At 40.7% G+C, this 12,827-nt stretch overlaps 1 protein-coding gene across 1 annotated transcript in view; it reads left to right on the top strand.

The window, feature by feature from the left end:
* Nucleotides 1–11,881, top strand: part of SEMA3C (semaphorin 3C) — a 166,523-nt gene extending 154,642 nt beyond the window's left edge. The window contains exons 17-18 of the mRNA XM_030559674.1: nt 5,802–5,932; nt 7,705–11,881. Coding sequence (XP_030415534.1) covers nt 5,802–5,932; nt 7,705–8,118 — 545 coding nt within the window. The 3' untranslated portion in view covers nt 8,119–11,881. The remainder of the gene's footprint in view (nt 1–5,801; nt 5,933–7,704) is intronic.
* Nucleotides 11,882–12,827: the final 946 nt, after the last annotated feature.

Raw genomic sequence — 12,827 nt, 5'->3', positions numbered from 1 at the left:
ATCTAATCAAGGAGGGAAATAGAATTCTAGGATGGAGGCTCGCCGACCTCATCAAGAGAGCTTTAAACTAGGAAGTTGGGGGAGATGGTTGGGAGATGCTCGGGAGATCTCCACACCGGAATGTAACCTGGAGAGGAAAGTAAACAAAGTGAGAGGGGATACCCTTGTGGTCCCAAGATTTGATCCAAGGAGGAATAGTGGAGAAACCAGAGTAGCGGGTGATGCTGGTGGTAAAAGGTCTCTGCACGACGGGGGAAAGAATGTCACTGATGCCAAACACCAAAAATTAAAAGGCCTGTACACTAATGCGAGGAGTCTAGGTAACAAGATGGAGGAACTGGAGTTACTAGTGCAGGAAGTGAAACCGGATATTATAGGGATAACTGAAACCTGGTGGAATAGTACTCATGACTGGAGCACGGGTATTGAAGGCTATGTGCTGTTTAGGAAAGACAGAAAGAAAGGCAAAGGTGGTGGAGTAGCCTTGTACATCAATGATGACATTAACTGTAGCGAAATAAGAAGCGATGGAATGGATAAGACAGAGTCTGTCTGGGCGAAAATCACACTGGGTAAAAAAGCAACTAGAGCTTCCCCTGAGATAGTGCTTGGCGTGTGCTACAGACCGCCGGGATCTGATTGGGATATGGATAGAGACCTCTTTAAGGTCTTTAATGAAGTAAACACAAAGAGGAAATGTGTGATTATGGGGGACTTCAACTTCCCGGATATAGACTGGAGGACGAGTACTTGCAAGAATAATAGGGGTCAGATTTTTCTGGATGTGATAGCGGATGGATTTCTTCATCAAGTAGTTGAAGTACCTACGAGAGGAGATGCCATTTTAGATTTGGGTTGGTGAGCAGTGAGGACCTCGTAGAAGAAATGGTGGTAGGGGACAACCTTGGTTCGAGTGATCATGAGCTGATTCAGTTCAAACTAGATGGAAGGATAAACAAATGTAGATCTGGGATTAGGGTTTTTGACTTCTCGAGGGCTAATTTTAAAGAGTTAAGGAAATTAGTTAGGGAAGTGGATTGGACGGAGGAATTAGTGGATTTGAATGCGGAGGAGGCCTGGAATTACTTTAAGTCGCAGTTGCGGAGACTGTCGGAAGCCTGCATCCCGAGAAAGGGGAAAAAAACCATGGGCAGGAGTCGTAGGCCAAACTGGATGAGCAAACAACTCAGAGAGGGGATTAGACAAAAGCAGACCGCTTACAGAGAGTGGAAGAAAGGCAGGATCAGTAAGGAAAGCTACCTTGGTGAGGTCAGAACATGTAGGGATAAAGTGAGGAAGGCTAAAAGCCGCATTGAACTGGACCTTGCAAAGGGAATCAAAACCAATAGTAAAAGGTTCTACAGCCACATAAATAAGAAGAAAACAAAGAAAGAAGAAGTGGGGCCGCTATACACTGAGGATGGAATGGAGATCAAGGATAACCTAGGCATGGCCCAACATCTAAACAAGTACTTTGCTTCAGTTTTTAATAAGACTAGTGAACCTTGGGATGATAAACGGGAATGTGGATATGGAAGTGGATATTACCGCAACTGAGGTAGAGGCCGTACTTGAACAGCTCAATGGGACGAAGTCGGAGGGCCCGGACAATCTCCATCCGAGGATATTAAAGGAACTGGCGCGTGAAATTGCGAGCCCGTTAGCGAAAATTTTTAAGCAATCGGTAAACTCGGGGGTTGTGCCGTATGATTGGAGGATTGCTAATGTAGTTCCTATTTTTAAGAAAGGGAATAAAAGTGATCCGGGTAATTATAGGCCTGTTAGCTTGACGTCTGTAGTATGCAAGGTCTTGGAAAAAATTTTAAGGGAGAAAGTAGTCAAGGACATAGAGGTCAATGGTAATTGGGACGAATTGCAACACGGATTTACTAAAGGTAGATCGTGCCAAACCAATCTAATCTCCTTCTTTGAGAAGGTGACGGATTACTTAGATAAAGGAAATGCGGTAGATATAATTTACCTAGATTTCAGTAAGGCGTTCGACACGGTTTCGCACGGGGAACTGTTAGTCAAATTGGAAAAGATGGGAATGAATATGAAAGTTGTAAGTTGGATAAGGAACTGGTTAAAGGGGAGACTCCAGAGGGTCGTATTGAAAGGTGAATTGTCAGGCTGGAAGGAGGTCACTAGTGGAGTCCCTCAAGGATCGGTTTTGGGACCGATCTTATTTAACCTTTTTATTACTGACCTTGGCACAAAGAGCGGGAATGTGCTAATAAAGTTTGCGGATGACACGAAGCTGGGGGGTATTGCTAACACGGAGAAGGACAGGGATACTATTCAGGAAGATCTGAACCACCTTGTAAACTGGAGTAATAGAAACAGGATGAAATACAATAGTGAAAAGTGCAAGGTTATGCATTTAGGAACTAATAACAAGAATTTTGGATATACGTTGGGGGCGCATCAGTTGGAAGCGACGGAGGAGGAGAAGGACCTTGGGGTGCTGGTTGATAGCAGGATGACTATGAGTCGCCAATGTGATACGGCTGTTAAAAAAGCAAATGCGATTTTGGGATGCATCAGGCGGGGTATTTCCTGCAAGGATAAGGAGGTGTTAGTGCCGTTATACAAGGCGTTGGTGAGACCCCATCTGGAATACTGTGGGCAGTTCTGGTGTCCCATGTTCAAGAAGGATGAATTCAAACTGGAACAGGTTCAGAGACGGGCTACAAGGATGATCCGAGGAATGGAAAAACTGCCTTATGAAAGGAGACTCAAAGAGCTTGGCTTGTTTAGCCTGGCCAAAAGAAGGCTGCGGGGGGATATGCTTGCTCTATATAAATATATCAGGGGGGTTAACGTTAGGGAGGGAGAGGAATTATTTAAGTTTAGTACTAATGTAGGCACGAGGACGAATGGGTATAAACTGGACATTAGGAAGTTTAGACTTGAAATTAGACGAAGGTTTCTAACCATTAGGGGAGTGAAGTTCTGGAACAGCCTTCCGAGGGAAGTAGTGGGGGCAAAAGACTTTCCTGGCTTTAAGACAAAGCTTGATAAGTATATGGAGGGGATGTTATGATAGGATTGTTAATTTGGGCAATTGATCTTGGATTACCACCAGATAGGTCTGCTCAATGATCTGCGGGGAGATGTTGGATGGCATGGGAACTGAGTTACTGCAGAGAATTCCTTCTTGGGTGCTGGCTGGTGAGTCTTGCCCACATGCTCAGGGTTTAGCTGACCGCCATATTTGGGGTCGGGAAGGAATTTTCCTCCAGGGCGGATTGGCAGGGGCCCTGGAGGTTTTTCGCCTTCCCCTGCAGCGTGGGGCACGGGTCGCTTGCTGGTGGTTTCTCTGCAGCTTGAGGTCTTCAAACCAGTTTTGAAGATTTCAATAACTCGGTCCTGGGATAGGGGTTGTTATAAAATTGGATGGGTGGGGTTCTGTGGCCTGCCTTGTGCAGGAGGTCAGACTAGATGATCAGATTGGTCCCTTCTGACCTATGAGTCTATGGGTCTCCTACAGCATGAATGAGCTATTGACTAATCTTAATTAGGGTGTTTCACTCTCTCTTTTCAAGGAAGTTTTGATGAGAGTGGGGAAGAGAAGAGCTAGGGTACAATAGGTGGCCCTTCTCCTACTTTTTCAAGTGTAATAAAAGGTAATAAAGAAACCATAATTTAGACTCTTTCAACATATAAATTATATTTTAAGCCATTTTATGGCAAAATAATACACTGAGAAGAAAAACACATCGGAAAACCACCAAAAAGACAAAAGAGCTGATGTGAGTAAAATGTATTAGCAAATTTATAAGACAATTTTGAAACTGAGGCATAAACATGCCATGTTTCATGCCTCAACATGCTTTAACATGTGAGGCTTTAACATTTTTCAGCACAAAGCTACATTTAAATACAGCATTGAGCATCAATAGGTTTGTATGGCCACTCTACATATAGCTATTCTATATATTCTGTAAAGACTTTTAGCATTAACAAATTATTGTTAGCTCTTGGGGCTGTTATGAAAAAGCATTTGTTTTCTTTCTCTGTCTTTCAAAGTGCACATAACAAGTAAAAATAATATGCAATAGATAAAAGTTTCGTGAAAGGATGGACGCATTTAGATACTACAGTGCTATAGACAACTGTAAAATCTGTAGAACACGTACGCAGATCGACTCTCATTCAGTGTGCTGTATGTTCCTGTATGACTCAATCCTAAAGTACATCTATAAAACTCACTTTGACCCCAGTCTTGCAGTAAGCTCCATGCAGGCACAGGGGCCTACTAATTGCCAGATTAGGACCTTTGAATGCCAAGTACTTCAGGATCACTTCCATAACATTTACAATATTATTACTGTTATGTGTTGAATCCAAAGTGTAGTAGGCACTTTACAGAACAAATAGAAAGCAAAGGTTCCCAAGTAGCTTAGAATCCAATTTTAGAAGTGTCTCTATGACTAAGGGCAAGAAACAAAAGATGGGGAATAGAATGAGGAAAGACAGGGTGACAGCCGTATGATGACGCAATTATTTGATTTAGGCATCTATGTCTAGGTGGTTCAATTTACAGTATTTATTTTTAACCATTACTGTTTACTCAAAGATAAAACTTACATATGCCCAAGTATTGCTAGAGTGCTATAAATCAATTGAAAGCCTTTCCCAGGAGAAGAGTGGCATCATCTCCTTCTGTCTCCTGGTCTCAGTCTCTGTCTGATCTATGTTTTTCATTGGATTTTAGGTTTAGAGCTAAGTCCTGTCCTATCTATATAAGTAGCTGCACCAAGTGGGTAGGGGTGGAATGACACTACATGATGGCTACAGGTGACTGAAGAGATCTTAATGCTGCTTTGAAAAAGAAGCTGTTTCTGGCCATTTTTAGCCCCCACCTCACCTCAAAATGCACATTCAGGGAACAGCTACAGGCCTACCCACATCCTTGGAGTAGCAGGCTGTATCTTTTTTGATGCTGGGGCACTGACCGGCATGTTAAATAGCTCGCCCTTCTTTAAACTCATAGACTTTAAGGTCAGAAGGGACCACTATGATCATCTAGTCTGACCTCCTGCACATTGCAGGCTGCAGAACCTCACCCCTCCACTCCTGTAATAGACCCCTAGCCTCTGGGTGAGTTACTGAAGTCCTCCAATCATGTTTTAAAGATTTCAAGTTACAGAGAATTGTATTTACACTAGTTTAAACCTGCAAGTGACTGTGACATACTACAAAGGTGGGCGAAAACCCCCAGAGTCTCAGCCAATCTGACCCAGGGAAAAATTCCTTCCCAACTCCAAACATGGTGATCAAGACATCATGTGGGCAAGACCTGCCAGGCAGATACCTGGTAAAGAATTCTCTGTAGTAACTCAGAGCCCCGCCATCTAGTGTCCTGTTTCCAGATGTTGGGGATTTTTGCTACTGGCAGTCGCTGATGGGCCACAGAGAGCACTAGGATGATGCCCTGGCCTGCTGCTGCCTGAGAGCACCGGGTAGAAGAAGTTCCCTTTGCCCTTTGCCAGGCAGGATTTGAGCCACAAGCAGGTGCCCTAATTTCTCAGAACAGTCTGTGCCCAGGGCTGAAATATTTGCTGTTTGATTGGGCCTGAAGTTTCTCCAAACTTAATTCCTTTTCTTTTATAGATTTTTGCCCTGAATTACAGATTCCTGGACGTCTTCAGTCTAGTGAGTCTGAGACGGGGTGTGACTCAACTAGGTTAAGGAACCTTGGTTGCCAGTTTTGCTGACATGTAAATGTTTGCTTTCCAAGTCAGAATCAGGCATCAGTAGTACAATAGTCTTATCTGCCCCCTCTTGCTTCCTAGCGTACAGAAATGCAGCAGAAGTCATTCAGTACGGAGTGAAAAACAACACCACCTTTCTTGAGTGCACCCCTAAATCTCCCCAGGCGTCCATTAAATGGCTCTTACAGAAAGACAATGACCGAAGGAAAGAGGTGAGTAATGCAGCTGAGCAGCACAGATCAATCTGGGGCTCGGGGGGGAGGGGAGTGCATTCAATCAGGGGGCTCAGACAGTCTGGTTATGATGAAGCAGGTTAGGAAAGTTACATGAATATATTTTAGTTTTGGCATGAGGAGTGACAGCTCTCATTATAAATTATAGCTGAGATTTTCAAAGGAGCTTAAGAGAGTTAGGGACTTCACTCCAGTTGACTTTTAATGGGAATTGGGCACCTAATTCCCTTAGAAAATTCAAGGTTACACCTATATTCAAAACACTAACTAGAAAATCTTTCCTCTACAACAAGATGATTGTAATGGGAATATTTGCTCAGTCAGCACATGCTGTTGATCTGGGGAAACAGGCATAAAAGAAACAAGATGTGTAAAATCAAGAAGCTAGGTCTGGTTACAGCAGCACCTTCGTGCAACGGAGAAGATAAAAGAGAGAGTGAGGGGAAATGGGGCAGGTTTCCTTAGCAAGAAATTAGCCTGAGCTAAAAACACTTAAGGCTACAAGCATTTTCCCCACTGCGGTGTAATCACATTTTCCATTACTGCACGCTCCAAGGTTCTCAAGTTTCAGTACTCTAACATACACTATAATGCTTTCCTTGAGTGATACAAAAAGGAAACATCATTTCCATTTCAAATCTGGCAGATATTCTTTGGAGGAAAAAAAAGGGAACTTCTGTTGTAAGAGTAAGACAGTAACATGGTGCATGTGACAGAATATAAATAATGGAAAGTGTTACACTCACTGTGAAATGAGAAAGAGAGGGCTAATAAGGCATTTATTGAGTAAAACATGCTGTTTCTCAGGTATACTCAGAGAAGGCTCAAACCTTGTGCGAGCAATGTAGATTCAATTCTTTAATCCTTACTCAAGAAAAACATACACCTTATCTGAGTCCCCTTTTGTCTTTCTGTTTGTAACTGTGTCAGAACAACACATGCTGGAATTAGTAACGGATGAACCATGAAAGGATCAGAGGGTTGTTTCTTTTCAGCTAAGCTGAATCTCTCTGAATTCTAAAACCCCTTTTCTTGAGGAACTGGGCTGGAAATTTCAGGAGAATAGACTTACTCAAAATAGATTTCTGCACAGCCTCATGCCATGTGAGTTGCCACAACATAGAAATATTTAAAAAGAACACCATCATCGCCTGTCATAGACATGAAACAAAAACTAAATAGTGTGCTGTGTAAATTTCTTCCAAACTGTGCAACATTGAATACAAAATGACATCCTTCCCTTAGACACTTTTACACCATTGTATGGAATCTACACCAAATATATAATTCTTTATAGAACTGCCCGCTGGTGCCAATACTCAATTAAAGCATTTACCCAAAAGCCACCCAGTGTCCAGTGAGACATCAACCACCAGTCTTACAGACTCCATCTTCCTGTCAGCAGATGTTAGCAGAACACTCTGATGTTAGCGGGCAGACTACCCAGGTCTGTAATGCTGGCAAAGAAAAGTTTCTCTACCCCTAGGGGTCTACTCTCTTTGGAGATGGTTGAAAATCCTGCCTTGTGGTGGGTCCTCCCAAGGGTCTAGGTTGGTCTCTGTGGTTTGATCATCTCAAATGTTAATAGTAACCGTTGAAAATCACAATAAAGATAAAATTCGGAAAAACTCTCCACAGAACAAGCTCCCCATATGTGAAAAAGAGTCATCAGAAGATATTACATGTGCCTTGTATAATTAATTGGCCCATCACACTGTATAAGAAGTTTATTTTTCCTTTTGTCCTTGTAGGTCAAACTTAATGAAAGGATCATATTGACTGAGCAAGGACTCTTGATTCGCTCTGTCCAGGATACTGATAGAGGACTCTACCATTGCATCGCAACAGAGAACAGCTTCAAGCAAACCATAGCAAAGATCAACTTCAAAGTGTTAGATTCAAATATGGTGGCTTTCATGACTGACAAGTGGTCCCCCTGGACCTGGGCCAGCTCTATACGAGCACTGCAGTTCCACCCAAAGGATTTTGTTGGAGCTTTCAGCCATTCAGAAATGCAGATGATTAACCAATACTGCAAAGACAGTAGGCAGCAAGGACAGCGCGGAGAAGAATCCCAGAAGATGAGAGGGGACTATGGCAAGTTAAAGGCCCTGATTAATAGCAGGAAAAGTAGGAACAGAAGGAATCAATTACCAGGGTCTTAATTTTTTCATTTGGAGCCTCAGATGTGTTTGTTCTCCCTACAGGGGGCTCTTGTTTGTCTGTTGAGAGCATATTAAAATAAAAATTAGTAAAGCATGCCTGAGAAACATTCTTCTCCCAGTAAAATGCAGTGTAACTTAATTAGAGAAAATATAAAACCAGCATTTTCTTTGTGAGATGCTCACTGGCATTGCATAGGTCCCTATTGTAGCAGCAAAACTGAATATTTCCCTTAACCCATTTGATATCCTGATATTTACTTACAGTTGAAGAGAAAGAAAGAAAGAAAATCAGTGCATTAATTTGCAGTTTTGGAATTGAGCAGAACAGAAAGGGAGAGAGATAATTTGGGTTACGATGGTTGTTCAAATGAGGGTAATGCCCTGGGGTTTCTTGCACTGCATTTAAGTCTATGAGTTTCTAATTGTTTACGGTTCAATGTTGGGTTTACAATTTTCATTCACTGTACAAGTCATGTGAAAGCATGAAGCTAAGAAGCTGGCAAAAGTAAAGTACAGTAGAAGTGGATAGGACAGGGGAAAAAACTGAAGGTCAAATTAAAGTAAAAGTAGGACAAAAAGAGAAAAAATGGTTTTATACCTCAGGAAACACTGATTATTGTTCATTATATGAGCTGTAATACATTCTAAGACATAATTTACAAATATCTCTGCTCATTTTGACATCAAAGAGCATATTTGCCCTAAAACACTTCATAGCTTCGTAAGCAACATGAGGACTCTGATTATAGGTAACATTTTCAAAAGTAACTAAGTCACTTAGGTGCTTTTCAAAAAGGTTACCTTCCTGTGAGCAGAATGTAGATATATAGTACAACATTTCCTCAAATACTAGAACCACAGATTTCTTTTATAATGTCCCAAATGATAAAGGTTAGAGCTGGTTGAAAGATGTGGAGAAAAAATCATGAAAAATTTTGAAAGTTTCAAAAGCAGTATCTTTTCAAAGTTTTCCAAGAGAGCTGACTACAAAATGTTCAGAAAACTGCTTTCCAAAATTATTTGATTTAAAAAGTATCCAGTTTTCAATTTTTTCCGTTCTTTCATCCTTTTCTCCTTTTTTATTAACCCATATGCTATTTGTTGCTGAGAAGGGGAAAACAAGGGTACGGTTTAGAAAGGGGCAAAAAAGAAAACTGAAAAAATATTTTTTGTCCAAAAAAAAGAGGAACATTTCAAAACAAAATTTTTGGTGACATTTTCATTTTCAAAAGCCATTTTTCAGCAAAAACATTAAAAAAAAAATCTTCACCAGCTCATGATTTGTAACATGCCAGATAGAACTGGTTGAAAACTTGGTGAATGTCTTTCTGTCCATTCATCCAGTTTGGTACAAAAATGTCACCATTTTCCAACCATCTGTAGTGCAAAATATCAGGGGCAAATCCTGCTAGCCTTACATATGTGAGAAGTTTCCTGGGGTCCACTAAGATTATTCACTACACTCAGTTATTAGCAACAGATAGCATCACAGAATATCACATGTAACGCAATGACATTTTACGACTGTCTGCAGCAAAATAAGCTAATTAAAGATATTATATATTCAACCAAAATAACATTCTTTTATGATGAACTGAGGAAAAATAACTTCTAAACCCAGAGGCGGTTTTAAAAAAAAAATGCCAGCAGTTCTAATAAAATCATGCCTTCAAAGGAAGTATCTATATCTAGCGGTTCTCAACCTGTGGGTCAGGACCCCAAAGTGGGTTGCAACCCTGTTTTAATGGGGGTCACCAGGGCTAGAATTAGACTTGCTGCGGCCCGGGGCCCTTGGTCTTTGGCTTTGCTCCCTACAAACTGGGGTGGTGGACTTTGGTCCCCTTCTCTCGGGGCAGTAGAACTGAGGCAGGCTCAGGCTTCAGTCTCTCCTCCAGGGGTCATGTAGTAATTTTTGTTGTCAGAAGGCGGTCGCAGTGCAATGAAGTTTGAGAACCCCTTATTCTATCCATTATTCTTTTAACTTTATTTTAAAACAGTGGAAGCTTTTGGGGCATGATTCTTATCCCACTTCCTTTGGTGTATATCAGGAGTAAGTCTACTGAAGTGAGTAGAATTACTCAAGCTTTACACTAGTGTGATGAAGAGTCTGTCACAATTGCATTATTCTGGTTTCAAACTGATGCATTGGCAGTCAGGCGTGTTACCATTTTGCCGTTCAGTGATGGAACAGCTGGGAAATATGCCTTGATTCAGCAGATCACGGAAGCACAGACTTATGTCCCATTGTCATCAGTGGGACCACTCATAATTAACTGCAAGCTTAGCACAGGCTGAATTGCTTTGCTTAAAGGGGGTGGAATGGCTCATGTGCTTAAATCTGAGCCTGTATTTAAGTGCTTTCCTGAATCGAGGCCTAAATGCATATTAGTGAACTGTATACACTGGTGTATAGTGGCCTGAATCAAAGGCCATGGAAACCAGTGGGAAGATTCTCATTGATTTAATTGAGCTTTGGATCAGGTCTCAAGAGCTGGCAGGGTAGATTCAACAAAGATTAAATTAAAATGAGTAAATGAAACTCAGTTTTTGCCAGGTGTCTTGCAGTGGAGAAAATATCCATTTGGTAGGAAGGGAGACTTTCTGAAAGTTCAATCCTTAAGTTACAATCCAAAAAGTTGTTTTGGGCTCCACAAAACAAAACTACCTCCTAGACTGACATTAGTTCATATACTCTGTATGCTGCACTTGGTCTTCCAATGTTATCCAGGAGATTCACTGCACAGTTAGTATAACATTAATGTCTGTTGTGAGGCTCGTAATTGATTCCAGATGAAATATGGCATTTAATAAGCATTTAAGGGTACGATTTATTCTTTAAGCGGTTGACTACAGTGATATTTTAATAAGCCCCCATTAGGGCTCAAAAATGATAGTTGCATTGTTTATAACTGAATATTGGCAATATGGGATTCAGTTAAAACAATCAGCGTAGCTCTGAGTTTCATATGATTATAAAATAATATTTTTAAAGCTGCTTTACATACAATTCTTATGGTATGACTGTTTAAGGGATTACACTTAAACTAACATTTTTCTGCTGCATGAAAACTTGTGTATACATAACAAACTTCTGTCAATGTGTAGCCAGTCCAGCCTTCCATGCTTTAGCAGGTCTCCTCTGTGTATAATGTAGGTAAGGACTAGATTTTCAGCAGGTGTAAATAGGTGTAATTTCCTTGATGTCCATAAAACTACAGGGATTTATACCTGCTGAGGATCTGGCCCTAAATGTACAGGCTAGACTTACTACAAGTTTTTTCTTTTTAAAGTAGACCCCGGTCCCCATTTGTATGTAACATGGACATTTAAGATTGTAATATTGTTTGTGCTATTTAATAACTTCCTATTTTGAGGATTACTGAATAATGTATATAATTTTATTCCTTTTTTTAAAGAAACACCTCCGAGATAGAACTTTGCCAAATGTAAAGATAAGTTCTCTGTCAAGAACTCCATCAGTACTTTTTTTTGCTGTTTTTATTTTGTGTAGTTTGTAAAGTTTGCTGAAATTCTGATTTAGCAATGTGCTCTTTGAAGCCTCAGTACTGTACATAAACATGTTTCGTTCAGAAAACTCTCTTTTTAAGAAGTGTAGGTATGTGTATAGTTCCTAGCATGATGAAACTGTCATTACAGTGAATATTCATTATATCCTGTGAAAGAAAGAACAAAATGTAGTTTAACACAGTGCTATTTAATTGGAATTATTCTTTGCCTGACAAAATAAAGTGTGTTGAAACCACTTCAGGATTTGTTTTGCTTTTCCCTTTGTAGATCTTTGCTAACAACCAAAAACTTTTTTACTTATCATAAGAACAGCTGTCCCATACATCTTTGCAACAAAACCATGCAAAACATGCTGCTTTCAAGTTTTGTAATAAGTCTGTTTTGCCCTCCCTTGCTCACATTGAGTTTAGTATTATTGGTTTCTTAGAAAAGTCTGGAACTTATCTAAGAGCAAGATTGAATCTCTAGGAATGAGCATCATAAAGGATCTATGTAGCCCATTATGATCAGGCTGAAATGTTTCACTGACCATGATTTGGCAGCAAATTGCTTTTTGACAGAAAATATAATTTAGCGGGTAATTTCTGTGTTAAAATTTTCAAATTTTCCAATTTTTTAACAAAAAGGATTTAGAAAGGAGGGGATATGGGGGAGTTAGTTTTCCCCCTCAGTTTTTGTTTTGTTGAAAAAACTCAGAACATTCAGTGGAAATTTTCAAATGAAACATTCTTGTTTGGAATTTTTGCATCAATTATATAACATTTTTCAAGCAACTCTAAATGAGAGACATGAGGACAGAATGACAACTCAGAGTCACAATTCCTTCAAATCTCCCGCCCTGTTACTGGGTGAAGTAATTTGCACCTCCCCTGTACCACACAACTTTCTTCTCCATGGCACGACATGCTATCTCAGCTGTGGTGGCCAGACACCTCTGCCCACCCATTGTTGGCTTGATGTGGGAGCAGTAGAGGACCTACAGAGCCTGCTTTCCCTCTTAAGAGCTGCAAAGGGCTGGGACGCAGTCCAAGAGACAATACATGTCGTTGAGGTACTACTGAACTCAAGTGACAGTGGCAGAATGAGAGCACAATAACCACCCCATGTTGGTTGAAAGGTTCAATAAATTGTGAGTAAACTTGAACGAAGTTTTGAGGGAGGTGAGCTCAGATTTGAGGGAA

The sequence above is a fragment of the Gopherus evgoodei genome, chromosome 1 (genome assembly GCF_007399415.2).
Source record: "Gopherus evgoodei ecotype Sinaloan lineage chromosome 1, rGopEvg1_v1.p, whole genome shotgun sequence".
In the NCBI taxonomy this organism is placed as follows: Eukaryota; Metazoa; Chordata; order Testudines; family Testudinidae; genus Gopherus; species Gopherus evgoodei.
The sequence above is the reverse complement of the archived record's forward strand: the minus strand, read 5'-3'. Positions and strand labels throughout refer to the sequence as shown.